Source organism: Sycon ciliatum, chromosome 11, assembly GCF_964019385.1.
Source record: "Sycon ciliatum chromosome 11, ocSycCili1.1, whole genome shotgun sequence".
Classification (NCBI taxonomy): domain Eukaryota; kingdom Metazoa; phylum Porifera; class Calcarea; order Leucosolenida; family Sycettidae; genus Sycon; species Sycon ciliatum.
In genome coordinates, this window is record NC_088653.1 from 8,728,525 (window position 1) to 8,749,926 (window position 21,402).

At 46.4% G+C, this 21,402-nt stretch overlaps 1 protein-coding gene and 2 long non-coding RNA genes across 4 annotated transcripts in view; all 3 read left to right on the forward strand.

The window, feature by feature from the left end:
• LOC135827523 (uncharacterized) overlaps window positions 1–21,402 on the forward strand; it is a 154,299-nt gene that overhangs the window by 119,872 nt on the left and 13,025 nt on the right. For both annotated transcript variants that reach the window (XR_010555478.1, XR_010555479.1), the window contains one exon: window positions 17,498–17,596. This is a non-coding gene — a long non-coding RNA (uncharacterized LOC135827523). The remainder of the gene's footprint in view (window positions 1–17,497; window positions 17,597–21,402) is intronic.
• Window positions 148–5,586, forward strand: LOC135827555 (collagen alpha-2(I) chain-like). The gene has a single exon (XM_065340029.1). It carries the CDS (start codon window positions 2,204–2,206, stop codon window positions 3,317–3,319), a length of 1,116 nt encoding a protein of 371 aa, XP_065196101.1. The 5' UTR covers window positions 148–2,203; the 3' UTR covers window positions 3,320–5,586.
• On the forward strand, window positions 14,276–16,073 carry LOC135827286 (uncharacterized). Its single transcript, XR_010555373.1, has 2 exons — window positions 14,276–14,885; window positions 15,568–16,073. It is a non-coding gene; the product is annotated as an uncharacterized LOC135827286 (long non-coding RNA).

Below are 21,402 nucleotides of genomic sequence, written 5' to 3' on the forward strand. Positions count from 1 at the left end.
GAAAAGAGACTTTGTGAAGAAGAAGAAGAAGAAGAAGAAGAAGATCAAGAAGGGGAGGAAAACTGTGTCATCATCTCGATAATGTTGTTCATGCAAGAAGATACGTATGTTCTTCTTGTGGACTTGTCATGGATGTGGTTTACTTACCTGAAGTTGATGTGCATAAGAGATGTAGTTTGATGAAGAAGCCTTACGCTGCAGATGAGCGGTTATGTGGTGTGGATCGTCATCTTTTGCATTTTCTTTCGAAAACTGAACTCTTATCCGATCAGCTTCGTGTACACCCTCTTCGAGAGCAGATACGTGCGATGAAGAAGTCCTGTTTGTACAAGAGTATAAACTATGCTATAGCATTATCCTGTATAGTATACGAAACGAATGTTGATGCATTACGTAAACTGCTTTTCTACTTACCTCATAGCAATGTATCCTGGTTGAGGTTCAGTCGAATCATGAAACCTCTTCCTCAGCATTTTCCACTCCTATATGTACTGCATCTTATGGAGTCGACTAGGATGGTGTATTCATTGCAATTGTCCACGTTGCGGTCGAATTTGCTGCTTTTATCTCCATCTGATATATCTCTTATGACATCATTGATTGATGCTTATTGCTGGGAAACCTATTCACTTGATCCCGTGATCCAGAACATGCACACGTTTGACTGTGATCTTATTTCCATACTGTATCAATTCACTAAGGTGGCGGTAGCATGTAAGGAATCTTTATAATGAGATATGATTTTGCCGGCACAATGCTGATTTGTGAAATGTTTTTGGCGGGCTTGATGCTGATTGGTTGACACATATCTTATCATTTAAATCCACCTACCTCTCTGACTTGTATATATACGAATGATTGTCCTGCAGTTGAGTCATTCGTTCTTCGGATACAGTGCTGACTAGTTGTCCTGACTTCACTTCCTAGAAAATGGCTTCCCTATACGAGCGACGGATGAAGAAGAATTCCGCTCTTCCTGCTGACCCTCCTCGAGTTGGGCTCTCTTCGAAGCCAGTACCGGCTAAGCGTCGCTATGTATCACCTGCTCCTACCAAGCTCCACAAAGTAATTGTGGTGGATGGGTTTCAGGAGGATATGCAGCTGTCCTACAAGTTATCGGGTAAATCCTTCTACAAACCTGGATATAAGATGTACTTCCCTTCGGGAGCTCTGCCAGAGAAAGATGAACCAGGGTGATCTCATGTGCACACCATCAAGGAATGCGTCAATCATGACAAGATCAATCATGTCAAGGTTCCATCATCTGTATTTGGTGGGCTTGATGGTGATTGGTTGACAACTTTGCATTTTCAAGTCACCCCATTCTCATTTGTATAAATATGCATGCTTGACATGCAGTCGAGTCATTCCTACATTCAATACAGTACTGATCAGTTGCCTCGTGACTTCGCATTCTACGAAATGGATTCCCCTTACAAGCGATGGTTTCACGTTGCAAAGAGTCTTAACGGATCGGCTGATCACAAGACTCACGAATGTCAGGTGTGTCATCTGCTAGTACGAGTTGCTGACCATGTTCTTGCGACATACGCAAAGGATGAAGGTGAATGCTCGGAGACTCGTCATGCCTTTGACATTGACCATTTGTTCGTTCGTGATTTGACATTGTTTCACACGTGGACATCTGCTTAAAATGTTGGTATGAAGAGACCTGACATTCTCAAGCATGCTGTGAGTTTTACTGTTGGCGATGGTGATCGTGAACAAGCTGAACGACTTGAAAGTTGCATATGCGACATCATGGAAGGTTTATGGAGTCATGCGTCAAACGACATCGTTGCCCTGGAGATGACCTTGTCATATTCAGTGACTCTGTTGGACATGCTGGCACGGAAAGGCGATCGTGCGAAGGTGTTGTTAGCACGAGATTTCCTCATGAAACACATTCATGATAAATCGAGGAGGAGGATGAACGGTCGACTCATCAACAAGATGACTGTGGCCCTTGTTTGTTGTGCATTGCCTGTTGTTTACCTGTTCTTATGAGCATCATAAAGTTTTTTTGAGAAAGAAAATATTTCCTATCATAATTAGTACAGTGTTTGTGTGTGTGTGTGCGTGTGCGTGTGCGTGTGCGTGTGCGTGTGCGTGTGTGCGTGTGCGTGCGTGCGTGTGTTTGTGTGTGTGTGTGTGTGTGTGTGTGTGTGTGTGTGTGTGTGTGTGTGTGTGTGTGTGTGTGAAGATGGCGTACTGGGCTATGCATTTCCGTAGGAGTGATGGTGATGAGGCCGCCCTCAAACACATGCAAAGCATGCGGAATGACATTGTCGAGATGCAAACGGTTGTGGGGAACGATGACACCGAAAACACCTTGGTTCATGATGTGGAGAAACTGAAATATGAGAAAGCCGATGAGAGCAAAGTGGAAGATGTGGAAAACAGATCAACGCGCTTCACCTATCAAGCCATAGCAGCTGATGAGCTGCACGTTAAAACAGGCGGATCCGTGCCCATGAAAGCTAACCTCGACATGAACGAGCATTCCATCTGTAATTTGGCGTACGATGATAGCTCTTTGACATGTGCTGCCCCTGCCGGTTGGGTCAAGAATGAAATCCGTCAATCATCATCGAGATTGCAACACGATATCGACGCTGTGCGCAAGATGAAAGGTCCTCGTGGCGATCGGGGATTGGGATGGCTTAGCGGAGGTGGCATGCCATTGAACTCTATAGGGAGAAATGGTGACTTCTATTTCGATGCAACCACGCTCATCGTGTACAATAAATTCAGCTCGAAATGGATGACTTTCGGTCAGCTTCATGGATCAAGAGGTGAAGACGGTCCACGTGAAGAACGTGGATCGATCGGTCCCGAAGGTGAGACTGGACCTAGAGGAGCTAATGGGCAAGGTGGTGAACGCGGTCAAAAAGGTGATCAAGGAATACCTAGTCCAGAAGGTCCCAGAGGTGAAGTTGGAGAACGTGGATTAGTCGGTCCTGTAGGTGAGATTGGACCTAGAGGTGAAGATAGACAAGACGGCTCACAAGGTGAACGTGGTGTGCAAGGTGATCAAGGAGCCGTATGTCCCGTGGGTCCCCAAGGAACCATCAGTGCAACCGGTCCTCCAGGAAACAGAGGTCCTGTGGGCCCCCAAGGAATCATCGGCTCCATAGGTCCTCCAGGAGCCAGAGGCCCCATGGGTCCGCAATCAAATCAGAACCTATCCGATCAGTTTCATCTACTACCTCACATTCTGAGAAACGCCTACCTCTACATATACTCTCATCCTAGCAGATTTGAATCCGTCAACAGGGTGAGCAGAAAAAGATACAGAGGGAAAATCTCGTTGACTTGAAGGACAAGAGAATCAACGTGAACAGCATCGACATGTTCCGAGACGGTCACTTCTACCTCAACATTATTTTCACAACGCAAGCAAGTTTCCATTAGAGAACGATTCGTCAATCAGTTTCACGACAACATGTCTTTTGCAATGTTCCAAGTAATTCAAGTGGACGCACCTGTCCCTAGAAACATGTCATTGAAGACAATCGACATCGATACTGTCGGAAATTTCAGCTTGGATGCTTTATACGTGTTGTTCACTGCCACCCACATGAGTGGCAATTACTTCACGGGTTCTGGCTATTCATTATTCAATCTACCCGTTTCGTCTTAAGTGAACCAATTATCGGCGGCTTTGGATAAACCTGTGTCGAGCATGACAGATCTCTTGAGTACAAAGTGTGTCATAAGTTACGCTCGGAATTCAGAAGGCCTATTCACTCTACACGTAAACTCCATTTTGATTCATTCCAACTTGGAAACTGACCCATTTTTCAGGACCAATGGAATCGAAGATTGCGATTAAGCGCATTGGTGGTACTCAATTCTTCAACGGCACTACGTCAAAGTTGTTCTGTCATTTGCACTTTGCAGAGAGTTTATCTTCTCGCACAACCCAGGGCTGTCCACACAGAACTCATGGCACACTACAATATATAGCACACATGTATAGCACACATGCTACACTACATTCTTGAGGTGAAAATGAAAAATAAAACCTATCTGTAGTGATTATCATCACATCACCAGAATATCTGTGATATTGACAGTGGCGAACAACACGTCGGGAGTGAGCAGGGGATTGCACAAACCGAACTTTACTCTAAATGTGAAGGACCTCGATACCCGCGATAAAGTCCTGCATGTTGAATCCGCTCAGTTTGAAGTACACTTTGAGAACATAGACGAGGCAACGAACAAACTCTATGTGGTACATGGCGAAGAAGAAGAGGATAGACTGTCCGTCAAGACGGGAACATACAGCGATATAGACGATTTGGTGTCTATAATCAATGCCACTCTGAACCGAGCAGGACATGGAGACATTGTGTTTTCCTACTCTCGTCACACCAGCCGCATAAGTGTCTCGTTACCCAGGACTAAAAGGTGCTTGTTGAAGAAGGACTCACCCGGATTGGTGCTGGGTGTGGGTGTCGCTGACCTGCACATTGATATTTGTTTGATAGTTATTTATTTGTACCTTTGCAGCACTGCACAGTTTGTACGAGGACTCGGAGATTTATGCAGTGCATGTCTACAGCTTATTTGAATGCGTGCCTACTGCGCAGTACTAGTCCCTTGTATAGTACGCGAATTGTAGTGCGGGTTAGCATACAGGTGTGAACGCTACGCACTTTTCATGCAAGCTACCTTCTGGATTCTGTACTTGCTTTCATGCACGTGTCGCTGGCATACGCGAATACGGGCCGGGTTTGTGTATTGGTTTTGAACCATGAGATTTTTCTTTTCAATTTTAGTTGTTCTTTGGTTGCTCCGCGAGTTGTTGCTTTGGTTGAAGACAAAGATTGTATTCCAGGGCACAGTTGTTCCGGAAGTCGACCAGCTGAAGCTGCTGGGTTTCCTGTTTGACCAACACCTGTCCTTCACAGCTCATATCAGGCAATTGGCTATTCGAGGCTCGCAGCGTCTCGGCTTCCTCCGGAAAGCCTCGCGAGTGCTGGACTCCAGGTGCCGTGGAGTGATCTACAAGGGCTTTGTCCGCCCTGTTTTGGAGTACGGCATGCTCGTGTGGATGAGCGCTGCACCCACCACTCTGGCTCGCCTCACCGCCATCCAACGCCGTGGCCTTCACCTAATCGGTGACGGAGCCTACCTCCCTAGCTTGGACATCCGCAGAATGGTCGGAGCACTCTGCTTTCTGTACAAGCTCCACTTTTCAACTGGCCCAGACATGCTTCTCACCCTTCTTCCACCCCGAGCGACCAACACATCACGCCATAGCCGACGCACACAAAAGCATCCCTCACACCAGTTTCAGCTCACTTCCACTCTTCCGCCCAGAGCACGGAATGATGTCTTTCGGTCCTTCCCTGACGCTGTTGTGGAGGTCTGGAACCAGCTCCCGCAGTGCGTTCTGCTAAACCAGCCAACAAGGAAAGGACTGCAGAAGTTCAAAGAAAAGGTCAACGCCCACCTGCGCCTTACCCGCTGGGAGTGGGCAACGGACAGGCTATCAATCAAAGAAAAAAGACGAAAAAAGCTCTAACTCTGTTCCCTCCTCCATTCACTTCGTTGACTCTCTGATAACTTTTTATTGTGCATACTTTCCCCCGCAATCCCCAGTTATCTACCCCCCCCCCCCCCTGCGTATTTTCTGTAGTCTTTTGTTTTTGTGGAGCGCTTGGGTTGCAATGAAGCCGAGACCCTATGGTCGGTCAAGCTGCCCCTGCCTCTCCCCCACTCCTGCCATTCCATATGTCTCATCGCTGCCTTGCTGCTTTGTGCCATAAAATGGTGTGTGTTTTTTTGTAAAGGAAAAAAAATGGCTTTCCGTTTCAGTAACATAATGTAATGTAACTATAACTGCTAGTATACTGTTGAGTGTTGGGATGCGTTGGGACCCCGACACCAATATTTGGTGACCACCCAGTAAAATTTGAATCGTGCATCGTAGCGTACTGGCTTAGCATGGCCAAGTCCGAAGCCGAAGGGAAATCGCCTGATGCTGGTGGAAGCGCTGAGGCTTTTGGATGGATGAAGCTGGAGACGAGTTATCTAAAGCTTGGCAAGGATTACGGGTATTCTGGCGAGGCACTGGTCTCTTTCGTGGAGCGCAAGCTCACCGAAGCAACCGATAGGGACCAGAGAGCACAAGAGCGTGCAGAGAGAATCGCTGAGAAGGAGCTGAACAGTAGGAAGGAGTTCGAAAAACTCCAGGCCGCGAGTGGCAGTGGCAGTAACGACGTGCAGAAGCGCCCCCAGAAGTTGGACGTGCCGAAATACACCGACAAACAGGACATCCGGCGTTATTTGATAACATTTGAGGCTGTTGTTCAGCAAAATGGCTACGAAAAATCGACATGGTTGTTGACCCTCCGTTCGGCTGCGATGGGGACAAGCCTTGAAAGGGTGCTGGATCATGTCACAACTTATGAAACCGCTAAAGTTCAAGGCACACATAGTTTTGGCAAGACTACCGAGAAGACGTGGTCCGAGCTCTTGTCTCTGCATCAGCAGACGGAGGATACGTTTTTCCGGTACGTAACCCATGTAGTGCAACTGGTGCAAGAGTGGGCATCGCTATCTGGAGGGCCGCAGGGCCAGAAGCAGAGCAGTGGGAACAGTGAGATGTTCATGGCAATCGTCCGCCAATTTGTGTTCCAGGGATGCTCCCTTGACCTCCGTGCGAACTTGCTGGAAAACAAGATCGGTGAGAAAACGTTTGAAGAGATCACAGAACTGGGTACAGGGTATCAGGAAGCCCATGGTGTACGTTCTGGGTCCGACCAGAAAACCATGGCGTTGGAGTCCGAGGGTGCATCAGCACAGCGCTTCAAGCTGTCCACTGCCGATGACGAGAACAAGCTCCACAGCATGCCTGTTGCTCAGCGCCGTGAGTATGCGCAAAAATGGCCTTTGCTATCGTTTCCTGCGGACAGGGCACAGCCGGAGAATGTGTGATAGTAGTGTTACTTGCAGCAAGTGTGGCAACAAACACCATACCCTGCTTCATGATAACAGTAGCAATGGTAGCAGTGATTTCAGCTATAGCAGCAGCAGCAACAGCCACAGCACCTCAGCTGCTACAGGCAATGCCCTCGGCGTCGCCTAGTGTTTGACAGCAAACACAATCTCCCTCTCACGTAGCGATGCAGTGTCAACTGCCACTCTGGAAGACATGAACGAGGCGCACCCCATTGAAGTGCATAGCAGCGACATTTGATCCGCTCGACTTGGTGTCACCGGCAGTATTGACAGGCAAGATCCTCCTGCAAGAGGCCTGGAAGGAACAAGGCAAGTGGGATGATCCGCTACCTTCTCCGCTCGCCCAGCGTATAGCGACAGGCAACGGTTGAAACCTACACCAACATCGCTGACTGGCTCAAGCATCGCCATCTGCTTCTAAATGACAAGAGGAGCCAGGTCCTGTCAATTGTACCACAACGCAATGCGGGTCAGCATGTCGCTGTCCGCTGCAACCAGACAGAGCTTCCCCTGAGCCCAACAGCAAGGTACCTCGGCGTGACCCTTGACGCCGCTGTGAAGTGGGATCCCCATGTTGACGCGATGGCGAAGAAAGTTGTGCAGAAGATTGGAGCATTGTGGCGGTCCCGCAGATGTCTGAGCCTCAGTAGTCGCATCCAGTATGTGAGGTCAATCATCATGCCTGACCTCCTATATGGGTCTAACGCCTTCTCTTCCTCCTTCAAGGTTTCGCAGCTTGATCGCTTTCAGGTCCTGCAGAACCGAGCGGCGAGAGCGGTATATGGTTTGCCGCCTCACACTTCGGCTTAGCCTCTGCTCGAACGGATGTCCCTGTACAGAGTTCGCGAGTGCTACGCCCAGAAGCGGCTCGTCCTGGTGTAGCGCTGTGTCAATGGGAAAGCCAGAAGTGTCGTCCAGGACCTATTCTCACCATCAGCTGGCAGCACCACCCGGCACCAGATTTCCAGGGGCCTCACCGTCCCCTCGGCACAGTCAGAAGCCGGCAGATCTCGCCTGGCCTTTCAGGCAGCCTTGGCCTGGAACGCTCTCCCAAGGAGTGTAAGGGAGATCAAGGCTGCCCAGCAATTTAAGCTTGCCTCCATCCCCTACACCTTGCAATGAATGCTCTGTCTGACTTTTCCCGTCCACACACCACGTCATTTACTCTTCTCTGCGTGCTTGTGCACTTATGAACTCTTTGTGTTCCCTCTGTTGACGCTTCAAAATCGCTCTATTGACACTGCAAAATTGCTCTGTTGACGCTGCAAAATTGCTTATCATCTCCCTCCCTCCCCCCCCCTCTCTCTCTCTCTCTCTCTCTCTCTCTCTCTCTCTCTCTCTCTCTCTCTCTCTCTTTCTCTCTCTCCGTAGCTCTCTCCCTTTTGAAATTCGCTTCCATAGAATTGGGCACCATTGCCCGTTTGGCCTTGCGAAGTAAAATAAAAATCAACAACAACAACAACACTAGGTTTTGGTGGGGAGGATGTTGCTGACCTGCACATTGATATTTGTTTGATAGTTATTTATTTGTACCTTTTGCAGCACTGCACAGTTTGTACGAGGACTCGGAGATTTATGCACTGCATGTCTACAGCGTATTTGAATGCGTGCCTACTGCGCTGCTTGGTTTGGATGCGTGCGTATTGCGCAGTACTAGTCCCTTGTATAGTACGCGAGTTGTAGTGCGGGTTAGCATACAGGTGTGAACGCTATGCACTTTTCATGCAAGCTACCTTCTGGATTCTGTACTTGCTTTCATGCACGTGTTGCTCGGTCCCTACTACTTACAGGCCGGGTTTGTGTATTGGTTTTGAACCATGTGGTTCTTCTTTTCAGTTTTAGTTGTTCTTTGGTTGCTCCGCGAGTTGTTGCTTTGGTTGGAGACAAAGATGGCTTTCCGTTTCAGTAGTATAATGTAATGTAACTAACTGATAGTATTCTGTTGAGTGTTGGGATGCGTTGGGACCCCGACACCAATAGTGGGCACTGTTCTCAAGCCATACACGATCGTGGGACCTCACACTTTCCCGTTCGCTTTGGATCTGACAAAAGACAGACGACTTGTCCTGCTCTACACCGACCTAATTAGACCTGCTGTGGAGTACGAAGACAACACTGATTCGAGGGTGTTGAAGACCTTTCTCATTCAAACCCTCAACGGTTTGAATAACTACCTGTTTGGAAAAGAAGACAAGCGAATGCTGCTTCCACACGAAAACGTGACTAGCATTTCGTTTTGGTTGAAATTTAACACCGGTGAATACATCACTTCCGGATACCCCGTCTACCTTGATCTTCGAATTACGAACACGCCTTAGATGGATCTTCCAGATGTTTGTGTCCGTCACGTGCGAGACATGGTGGAGGATATAGCAAAACGAAAGGAATTGGAGAGCGAAAAAGTGCGTTGCCTGGAGAAGTACATGATTTACAACACCGCAATCTTGTCCTTTCTCATATTCAGTCAAACCATTCTCAACATTCTTCAAGGGAGTGGTGTCGTATCTGGAGAACACCGCATTCGATTTATCGCCATCAGTAGCACGATCATCGGCGTGATCATGGCATGCATAGGCAAACACGTTCTCGACACCAAACGTCAGCTTATCACGTGTATTGAACAACTGCAGCAGATGGAGAGAGCTGAAGACGCGTTCATGTTGGAATTGGGCAATACTCTGGAAGATGGGAAGCTCACTAACGAGGAGCATCAACGATTGATAGCGATCCTGAACGAATTTCGCAAGACACTGGATATTGAATCGTTGAAATAAATTCGCACCTAATATAATGTGACTCGAAAGAATGGCACAGGAGACATACTCACCACAGGCTCCGGAGTCCTTCACCGGACTCCTGACCAACACGAAGATCGTTCAGAAGAACATCCTCGACAGGACGAAGAAGAAACTCTCGTTGCTTGAGGGTAGACGCGGAGTACGACTCTTTTCAGGCTTTCCTTTCCGGCTATCTCGGAAAGGAACGCCTGTGAATCCTGAATTCTTAGAACAGATTTGTTTTTATTACTTCTCCAAGTTGCATGAAGAACCGGAACGTGGTCAAACTTTCTACCTGCCGGATTTTTCTCCAGCCACGAGCAAACCGTCCACTCCGTTAAGTCCAACATGGACCCTGTTTCAAAATAACCTAAGAAAATGCAGGAACAAGTCAGCTCCTGGTTCCAACGGCATTCCGTACATTACTGTAAAGTGAGAAACTTTCGCTAGAGATTAAATTTAGCTATTTTCACGACCATCACAAATTGGCGAATATAAATCGCCGCGAACTGCTCTGTACAAAGATTTTTGACTCCTCAAGATCCAACTCAGTAGATGAGATCGCGAAAGTTTCTTATCGTGAACCAGCGCAATTATTGAAAACGCGAAATTTGCGAGCCGTGAAAGTTTATCGTTTTACAGTATCTGGAAGCGATGCAAATTCCTCCACAATATCCTTTTCAGCATCTTCGAAACAGTTTGGAAGACTGGTGTCATCCCGCGATCTTGGCCGTGCGCCTCGGTTACACTTATTGCTAAAACTGACAGTGTATCAGATCCAGCAAAGTTCCGACCAATTGCTCTCTCCAACTGCGATGGTAAGATATTCTTTGCCATGCTGTCCAAGATACTAACTCGCCATATGTTGGTGAATGAGTATTTTGATGGCATAACACAGAATGGTTTCCTGCCAGGAAAGTCGGGCTGTGTAGAACATGCTACTCCGTGTAGCGAAGCCATGAAATACTTGAAGAGGAGCAAGCGCTCCATAGCGATTGTGTGAATAGACCTAAAGAACGCATTCGGACCAGTAAAGCACAATTTAATTCAAGCGGAATTGCATCGGTACCATATCCCAATGAAAATCAGAAGACTTGTATTTTCTTACAACGAGCATCTCACTGCTTTCATACAAAAGCCCCAGACCCGGACGTTCCGGTACAGTATAGGTGTGTTACAGGGATGCCCTCTGTCTCCAGTACTGTTCAATATCACCTTCCAAGTCCTCCTCGATGCCCTCCAGGGAAAACCCCTACAGGCACTTTCATACAATTTCAAGCAGACGGATATCACTGCTTCTAACACTGGTTTCGCAGATGATTACTTTAGCCGTTTTTAGTAACAGAACCCATGGCGCACAAAAGAAACTAGATGTTGTTGACAAGTTTTTTTGTCCTGGTCGCAAATGGAAGCTGCCCCACATAAATGCAGGACCTACGCGGCAAAACTAATCAACAACAAGTACACCTGTTTCGACCCCGGCCTTACATTGTCCGGCAAGGATGTACCGCCGTTTAATGGTCAGCAATTCAAACTTCTGGGGAGAAATTTGACGGACAACGTGAAAGATCTCGAAATTTGACGGACAACACACGGACAACGCAAAGATCTCGTTGACCTTACTAGATGCCTCTTAAAACTGGTGCATGAAACCCACCTTGTCGGTCACCAGAAACTCTGGCTCTATGAACATCTGATCATCCCGAAAATATCATGCCACCTAGAGATACTTGACCTTTGTTACAGTTTTGCCAAAACGCTTCATCACATCAGCCTCTCCTTTACTGAAAAGTGGGCAGGCCTACCCAAGGCTGCAAACACCGCCATCCTCTTCACCGGAAATCGAGAACGGCCAGGCTTCCGGCTCACGTGTATCACAACACTATGGAAACAGCAGCAAACTATTAAATGGCACATTATCAAGCACAGCAAAGACCACAACATGGCTCAACTGTATTGCCATCACAGAAAACAAGAACAAACGTTCACCCCTAGGTTCTCGCCGGTTGTGGAATTGGAATGTGCCGAAACGGCTGTATCCGACGCGCCTCTTCACGACAGCACCTGTGGTAAAAGCAAGGAAACAAATACTCAATACAATCAGAGAAGGTGACTGCCAGCAGCAGCTCCGGCACCTAAAGGGCCTACAGATGCAAGAGGCCTGGACCAAATGGGCAGACACAATGTTTGAGGACATGACATGGCGGACACTCTTATACGAGGGCTATGGAAAGACGATGTCGTTCCAAATGAACGCGATACTCTGCCTTCGCCCGACAATCTGAGACGATGGGGCAACTCTGTTGTGGACCAGTATTGCCCTCTTTGTCAGCGGACATCAACACTGAGGCACATTATCACCGCCTGCCGTTCCTCACTCCATCAAGGAAGGTACACCTGGCGCCATGACAACGCCCTCAAGCAAATCAGTAAATTCATGACAGAAGTAGTATCAGCAAAGCAAAAGTTGTCAAATACCGAGCAAACTACCACTACAGTCCATTCAGAAAAAGATGGATTTCTAGCTTTTGGCCATAAATAGGTCAAACGTTGAGTTTTTTTAGAATTTGTTCCAAAATCCCATATGGAATCCCCTTCCAATTATGTTTCCGAAGTCTATTTCTTCAAAAAGCAAGCCATAGTGAGAATAGGATTTCGGACAGGTTCTGCCCGAAGAGCACTGAATTGGGAAAATCCATCAAAATCCAGGCCGTTTGACACTGCCTGCAACAGTGCATTTTACGGTTCGAACCCCAGTTCAGGTACCCTTTTTGGACCCTTTTTCAAATTTCAAATTTCACAGCACTGCACTGTGTACGATAAAATATTGAAAAATCGCCTAATACGGGAGCTCACCAGAGCCAGGGCCCATCTTTTTTAGCCTGCACTGTAACAGTACATACATTACCTTCTGTAAACCAGGTCAAAACATCCCCCGTGGCCAGTTACCTCAGCAGAAAAGGTCTGAACGATGTTTTTTTGTCGGGATCACATGATTGGCAGCTTCTTTCAGTTCTGGACAAGAGGCTAGTATTCCCACACTTTATTTCACTTACCACGTGTCGTCCAGACATAGTTCTCTTCTCGAAGAAATTGAGAAGGATGCTTTGGCTGGAACTCACGGTGTGTAGCGAAGACCGCATCCTCCAGTATAGGGAGAAGAAGCTGTCACGGTATCGCCACCTCAAACAGGAGTGTAGGAAGAATGGCTGGGAAGTCGAGGCCCTTACAGCGGAGGTGGGGGCTAGAGGAGCCATTTCCAGCAGCCTGGACGGTTTGGCACGAGCATTGGGCTGTTGTAAGGAAAAACAGCGCCAATTAAGAAGAAACTGCAGAAACGCAGCACTAAATTCCAGCTACGTTATCTGGCTGAGGTGACGTGAGAAGGCTTGGCGCGACTGACCACTTTTTTAAAAGCCCCCGAGAGGCAGTTTGTTGGCGCTTGGTTGGCGGACAGCCACCCAGCGAGGATAGTTGGGTACCCTTCAAATCTTAGTTTTAACTCGCCTCACCGGCTTCTAAAGGGCCGGGTGGATGTTCGCCAACCAAGTCGAGCCTTCGTTCGGTTTTTTTCTTGTCTCCTTGCTTGTGCTGCGCTGCGCTGGAGCGAGTCTATCTGTAGATGCTTTCGCCGCATAGAGCTACTGTTGCACAAAGCCGCAACACTGCGCGCTGCTATTCACTGTATGCTTTCGCTGCACCTAGCTGCTGTTTATCTGCACGACGCCACAACACAACTTCACTACAACAGCCTCGTTCACAACAAGAGTCTCGTCCATATTGCACTACGCTGAGTACTGGCCTGCTCCCGCTCTGAAGAGCTTTTTAGCCTTCACCGTTTTTGCTCAAACCCAGGCATTGGCCCACAGTAGGGGTGAAACGGTTCCAGGTTTTTCATGTTCGGGTACCCGAATGCCAGCATTGTTTCCCACAGTGGCATCCGCTTCCCTTTTTTTCTTTTCTTTTTCTACTTTTGCTTTCTCCGTCACTTCCTAAAAAAACAGCCGAGACGGTTTTTTACCCACCAGTTTTTTTGGTGCGAATTACTTTCCTCTTTTTTTGTGCACAACAACATCTCTGGTGTCGCCTGCCGTGTCTTCGTTCTTGTGCTCCCCACTATGTTCTACTGTTGTGCAAACCCTCTCTCTTGTCTGTCTCATTTTGCCCTGAGATATTTGATACAGTCATAGTGATAATATCATTATGACGTTCATCATTAATTTTACTCCCTCGTCACTGGACAGTTCTGTCTGTTTGGTTTTACTGTATTCAACTAAAGAAAACATTAACATTGAATAGTATTATTTGTTTGAAGTTGTAGTCACTTACCTTCTGTCAATTGTCCAGTTCTCCCTTTGCGTCTTCCTTTAGTCCCGTCGCCCTCTTATGTCGTCATAGCTGCTGCCTGAAACGTGCATTCCAAACTTGATCCCGTTGACATATTCAAAAGCAGCCACCAAGTTGCGTTTGTTATGTCCGGTCGTTTGAAAAATGGCATTTTTGGAAAATATTGAAACTCTTTAAAGGGGCACTCCGGCTTCATTTTCGACGCCGAGTTTTCGATGCCAAGACGAAGGTAGGTGAAAGAGAAGACCCCTCGAACAAGAACGAGTCTCCAGAAGCGATCGAGTCGAGCAGGAAGACGACTTTTGAATTTCGGCCGAGCGAGCGCTGATGACGTAATGAGGGATTAGCTTGCCAGTGGAAATGCATCTGCGCACATACATTTCACACACTTTTTGGCCAATTTTCAATCGAAGAAGAGGTTGTTTGCTATGTTCTCCCAACGCCGTGAGCGATCCCGTCTTCTATACCCTTCCAGGTACCCTGAAGGTCCTCCAGAGGAGAATTTATCTCCATCAAAGCGTTGTTGATCCGCTAAATTCGTCTCGAGACATATTCACCCAGTGCAGTGCTGATAAATGTAGAATGTTGAATCTGTGATAATTGTCGACGATGGAGAGAGAGGCTGATAGCCGCTGTCGCAGGGAGAGTGAAGCTGCTGGAAGTAACAACAGGGAGCCCGTTTGTATCACCTGAACAACCAGACTTCAAAGCAGCTTGACCAAATCGGAGGGTGCCTCGTTGCTTATCGTGAATATTACACCGACATGAATTACTACAAGTATACTGGTGAGTTTTTATCTTGTTTTGTTCGTATGCTAGTACCCTGGCCTGGAGTTCTCGTTAGCAAATTCCTATTCCCTGGCGTTTTCTAAACATTCCGTGTAGGACTGAATACGTGATCAAGTATTCCGATTTGGGTAGATGTGGAATTTGGACATGTATTTTATTAAAAAAATTATTTTCCAAATAGAGCGTTTGTAGAGAAATGGTTGCCCAAATACAACAAAATTTATTCTGCAGTTCTACAACTAACTTGTACTGAAATCCAGTCGAAGTAAAGATGATTCTTCATGACAGTTGGGGTCAATGAAATCTGATCCAGGCAAAACGAATGGTGACGCCTGCCACCCCGAGAACGAATGCCAATTTGGTGGGGGATACCAAAGTACTCGAAAGTAGTGCGTGTTTCAATGTGGCATGGAAGTTTTATATGATCTCTGGTCAATGCAACATACGATAGCCATCATGAATTGCAGGCCTCGAACGCAACTCCGACCCGAATTGGCAGTTCCCTAAGTTAGATGCTTTATAATTCCATGGCCCCAGCTGTAGTTATAGAGGGTTTTTTGCACATTATTCTTATAGTCGATAGGTTTATACTGATGGCCACAAACAACGGCAGTTCAAACTTCACTGATGTGTTCATGAGCTGAGAGATTTCTCTGCACTATTTCTGTTGTGCACACAGGTCTGTCCAATATGCATTGACCGTATTGGGTATGGTACCTGCTCTGAGAAGGGAATCGCTGGAGCCACAGTCCAACTATACATTCAAGAAACAGAGAGGAGCCATCTTTGCAAGCTGATACCTGATGTGTACCGACAGAATTCTCACGAGATAGCTTACAGACTACGCCTGGTGTATACTTCATAGTACTCCTTCGACTACTGTCTAGAATCAAGTCGACTGAAGCAAGTTCAAACAACTCTGGCTTCAAACGAGCCGTCGATTAGACAAACAAAACATTCTCTCATATACTAGAGCACTCTGACAACTCACGACCTATTCCTAACGATTGCCACCGCTTATAAATATGTAGAGTACTGATTGGAATGTGCTCACAATCTCAACAATCCAGTGCTATAATTATTTGAACTATGTGTTCCTTCCATAAATGTTGTATCCACATATAATCCACAGTGCTGCAAAGTTTCAGAGTTCTCAGGGTATCAAACAAAATTATTTCAAATACAGTGAAATAGTTCGTGGACATTATAGCGTAACTTGTAGTTCCCTGGTCCTTTTCTTTGCTATAAATTCATCCTTTGCTATAAATTCATATGTTGAGAGAAGTGAACATATTTTTACTAAAAAAACAACAGCCACTGAAGAGGATAGCATTAGCAATAGCCTTGGGTGAATTTCCTGCAGGTACACGTTGTTGGTAGGACAACTGGTCGGTCTCCATATCGTCAAGTTCAGAAATCACCTGTACTACACATCTTGTAGAAGGGGCTGATCGAAAAATTTTCTGATCATAAAATTCACTAAACTGAGGGCGAGACAAATAGTCAGTACTCCCCGATTCCGTCTAGCTGCTTTGATCAAGTGATGCTAACAAGCAGCTTCACTTTCCCTGCGACAGCGGCTATCAACCTTTCTGTCCATCGTCGACAATTATCACAGATTCAACATTCTACATTTGTCAGCACTGCACTGGGTGAATATGTCTCGAGACGAATTTAGCGGATCAACAACGCTTTGATGGAGATAAATTCTCCTCTGGAGGACCTTCAGGGTACCTGGAAGGGTATAGAAGACGGGATCGCTCACGACGTTGAGAGAACATAGAAAACAACCTCCTCTTCGATTGAAAATTGGCCAAAAAGTATGTGAAATGTATGTGCGCAGATGCATTTCCACTGGCAAGCTAATCCCTCATTACGTCATCAACTTTCACCAACCTTCGTCTTGGCATCGAAAACTCGGCGTCGAAAATGAAGCCGGAGTGCCCCTTTAAAGGCTATAATCATTAGATCGAATGAGCAAACGAGTAATCGGTATACAACATGTTGCGATCGTTTCAGCCCTTTGAGTCAATACCTATCAGTCCCCCGTGTGCGTGTGCACTTGTGTGTGTGTATGTATTTGTGCATATGTGTGTGTGTGTGTATGTGTGTGTGAGTGTATGTGTGTGTGGGTGTGTATGTGTGTGTGTGTGTATGTGTATGTGTATATATATGTGTGTGTGTGTGTATGTATGTGTGTGTGTGTGTGTGTGTGTGTGTGGGTATGTGTGTGAGTGTGCGTGTGTATGTGTGAGTGTGTGTAAGTGTATGTGTATGTGCATGTTTGTCTGTGTGTGTGTAATTCTAGCACCAGTTGCTATGTCTAACGTAGCTGTTCGCTATCATTGCTTCTGCGATGGGCAGGTCTGAGGTCTGAGGTCTGTGTGTGTGTGTGTTTGTGTTTACGTATGTGTTTTTGGATGTGTGTGTGCACGTGTATGTGTGTATGTGTGTGTGTGTGTGTGTATGTGTATGTGTGTGTGTGTTTGTGTGCGTGTGTGTGTGTGTGTGCGTGCGTGCGTGCGTGCGTGTGTGTGTGTGCATCAACATGTGTATGTATGTGGGTATGTGTGTACATGTCTTGTCTTTAATTTTGCTGCTACTTCCAGTTTGGTAGCACACCATTACATCTTGCAGCAACGTATGGTCATGTTTCTGTAGTAGAATGTCTTCTCACTTCTGGACATTCGCTGGAACCAAAGGATGATGTAAGTCATAATTATTATCCGTGATGCATTTTTGTTTGTATATGAGTAGAAAGAAGAATTACGCAGGTGAATAAATTCAGTGCGTATGGACAATGCCTGTGGGTCTGTTCTACGCTAGAAATTCAAAATTGGCAATTTTTTTATGTCCACAAAAAAGTTTCGTGTGATTCAAATATGCTATAATACTAAGTGGTAGCACAAACTTCAGGCTGTTCATCATCATTAAGAAAATTAATGTTTTTTACGAGTAAACGTCCGTGCTTTCTCATTGTAAATGTGACGTTCCTTCTCCCGTACATTGTCTCCTTCCTCATCAACAAGGGGATATAGCGGCACGAGCAAACGAGAGCAAACGAGAGCAAGAACAATGAATTATGGATATGCATAATGTATATTGGTCATGCATTTATCACCGTTGTTTTTAGCTATTCTACTTTGACCCGGTTTTATCACCTCATTGCTGTACATAATTCATTGTTTTTTTTTGGTACGGATCCTTATGTAGTCTCCCGAGAGAATGACCAGAGCTTGTCCCGAAAGTGCGTGCTCTGTCTGAAGCGAAAGTCCTTCTCTGCACACTTGTGTTCTATGGCGTCGCGCAGAAGGCGAAGGCAGTACTGGTGTCTTCTTCTTTGGCAAACTTGCTTGTGCCTGGAATACCTTGGCTGTTGGGTGCACTGGGTTATAAATCGCGGAATCAAATCCCTTCCGGCATTGTAGCAGAAATGACAACTGACACTCGCTCCTTTGCAACTTCCATGCCCATTGCACATAGCGCCACAGTGCCTCGCTCCGGTAAGAGGAGAACCACGAACGAAGTAGCGGTGAGGCATCCTGCTGCTTCAATATGAAGTGGAAGTCTGCCCAGGAGCAGTTATATACACTAATTTGGTGTTCTTAGGTGTTGATAATATTTCTATGACTACACATGTTACCTCAGTGCTAGGAATTAAGACCCGGGAAAACACTGACATGGTCACATTCGTCTATTTCTTGCGAGAAACCTGTTCAGACATTTTCCAAGTTATCTGGTGACATCTGCGCTGTGCTAACTTGTTACCTATCCCCAGCATATTAGTCAGTGAAAACTTGGGATCTTTCATTAGTTTTAGACATGTCATATTCCTAGCACTGAGGTAACATGTGTAGTTATAGAAATATTATCAACACCTAAGAACACCAAATTAGTGTATATAACTGCTCCTGGCCAGACATCCACTTCATATTGCATCCTGATGATGGCAATTTGCCGAAACGTTGAAAATGATTTTTTGAAATGAAATGTGTTGTGAATTTGCAGTGCCCAGGGAATGAGCATGTGTGCTCACCAATTCTCTTCGAGTTATGAAGCTGCAGGATGCCTCACGGTTACTTCGTTCAACAGCCTAGACAACACTATTGAGTTCCTTGCGTCACCTCAAAAGTACTTATAAGTCCAATGTCTCAATGAGATTTGGTGTATGTGTTTCATGTGAAATTGCACTGAACACCATTGTGGTTCTGTAAAGCAACCGGCTACTAGATTGGAGATCTTTGGTATGTTATACACCTGCAAAATGTTACACTTTCCAGTGGCGGGTAAGATAGTTGGACAGCACAATCAGTCATGTCCTTGTGCGTAACCCGTACAGTAATGGTGGTTTGTGTAAATCTGCACGAAGAAGTCCCAGCCAAACTTGGTTGGTTCACTTTTAAGTGACGTACTTTCTTGTCCTGGACAAAAACAATCTACCAACCCACATGGGGAGAAAACTGGTTAATGGCATCGATGCGACGTTTTTTTTGTTCATTGAAAGCATATGTTCTAAGATTATGGATTGGCTCTCAGTGGCAGCAGAGGGTTGGGCGTATTTTCGAGTCTATTTGTAAATTCTTACCCTATACGTCACACCCTCAAACTTATCCCAGACAATAACGACCTTTTTGGGAGACAGTATGCTGCTTTGAGTAACTTGTATTGTAATGCAAATGTTCAACAAGCTTGAAAGCAACGCCACACTGCTGCCGGCAACCAGCTCGGGAATCCCCGCAATACACTTACAAAAGTTGTGAAGTGAAATACCAAGCTATGGACAGCAGCTGGTTAATGAGGAGCCATAGCTGACTTGTAATGAGCAGGAACGAGTGAGGCCAATGCCGGCTAAGAGGAGCAGAGCTAAATGCTCCAATCTACCTAGATTACTCATTGAAGAACATACCTCTACCAAGCGAGCAACAATACAAATTGAAGCTGGTGGAGATGACAGAGAAACTAATCAAGAGAATGCGCTGGAAGGCCTTGTTCTTCCTCAAGGGTGACCAACCTCAACATCAGGATGAAAACAGTAACCACGGATTCAAGACGAGGACATGCCCACCCCAAGTGGATGACATGAAAAAGTTCGAGGAAGACCTGTGGTCCCTGGTCGAGAACGTTAGATTCCGCAGGGTGAGCGACGAGCTCCAGCGCAAACTCCAAGATGACCGGACCAGGATCAAATCATCACAGAACATACTCGCCCCTGCAGATAAGACGAGGAACATCTACGAAGTCAGCCCTGAGCTGTACACCTAACTACTGAACGACAACGTCACGAAGCACTACAAGCATGCCCCTGACAACGCCCAAAACGACATCAACGAAGAAGCAAAAGGCATCGCAGAGAGCCTCAACATCGCTAACCGAGCCGAAACCATGGCGAAGAAAAACGCGTACATAACCCTAAAAGATCACAAAACCAACTTCTCACAAAGTTTACCATGCAGACTCATCAACCCCTCAAAAAGTGAGATCGGGAAAGTCAGCCAGAATATCCTGGCGAGGATCACCCAAGAAGTACGAGACAAACTGAAACTAAACCCCCTGAAGAATACCGCTGCAGTCGTCAACTGGTTCCGAGAAATAGACAATAAAGCGGCATGCACGTTTGTCTGCTTCGACATAGTGGAATATTACCCAACAATCTCCCAAGACCTGCTGGAAGAATCCATTGCATTCGCAGCACAGCATTCCGACGTCAGCCAGCAAGATCGAGATATCATCATGCATGCGCGAAATCCTGTTTAGTAGTGATGCAGCATGGATGAAAAAGGACGGAAGAGGCCTATTTGACGTCACAATGGGTTGTTTTGACGGAGCAGAGACATGCGAGCTAGTGGGAACTTACGCACTGTCAAAGCTAGCTGATAAGTTCGACAGTGATAACATCGGACTCTACCGCGACGATGGGTTGGCGGTCTTGAGAGATGCGACAGGCAGTGCAGCAGACAGAGCAAGAAAGGAGATATGCCGTATCTTTAATGATCTTGAGCTGAAAATTACCATCGATGCCGGCATGAAGGTCGTAAACAGCCTCGACGTAACACTTAATCTAGCCGACAGGACCTACCGCCCCTACCGAAAACCAAATGAAACGCCGATGTACGTCCACACACTATCCAACCACCCGCCAACCATCATCCAACAAATACCCAAGTCTATCAGCAGACGATTGACAGATATTTCGTCCAACAGAGACATCTTCAAGGAGGCGGCACCTCTGTACAACAGTGCGCTCAAGGCCAGCGGTTACGCTGAGCAGATCGTGTACATGGAGGAGAGAGAAAAAGATTAAGAGAAAAAGAAGAAAACCGCAGACGAAAGATCATCACAATCCTCCGTTCAGCAAAACAGTAGCCACGAATGTCGCGCAAAGATTCTTGCACCTCGTCGAGAAGCATTTCCCACCTCGCTCACGCCTAAACAAAATATTCAACAGTAACACAGTAAAAGTAAGTTACAGCTGCATGCAGAACATGTCTGGTGTACTAAAGGCGCACAACAATTC

Excerpts from the sequence above, each read along its gene's own strand:
- LOC135827555 (XM_065340029.1), top strand. The coding sequence starts at position 2,204 with ATGGCGTACTGGGCTATGCATTTCCGTAGGAGTGATGGTGATGAGGCC.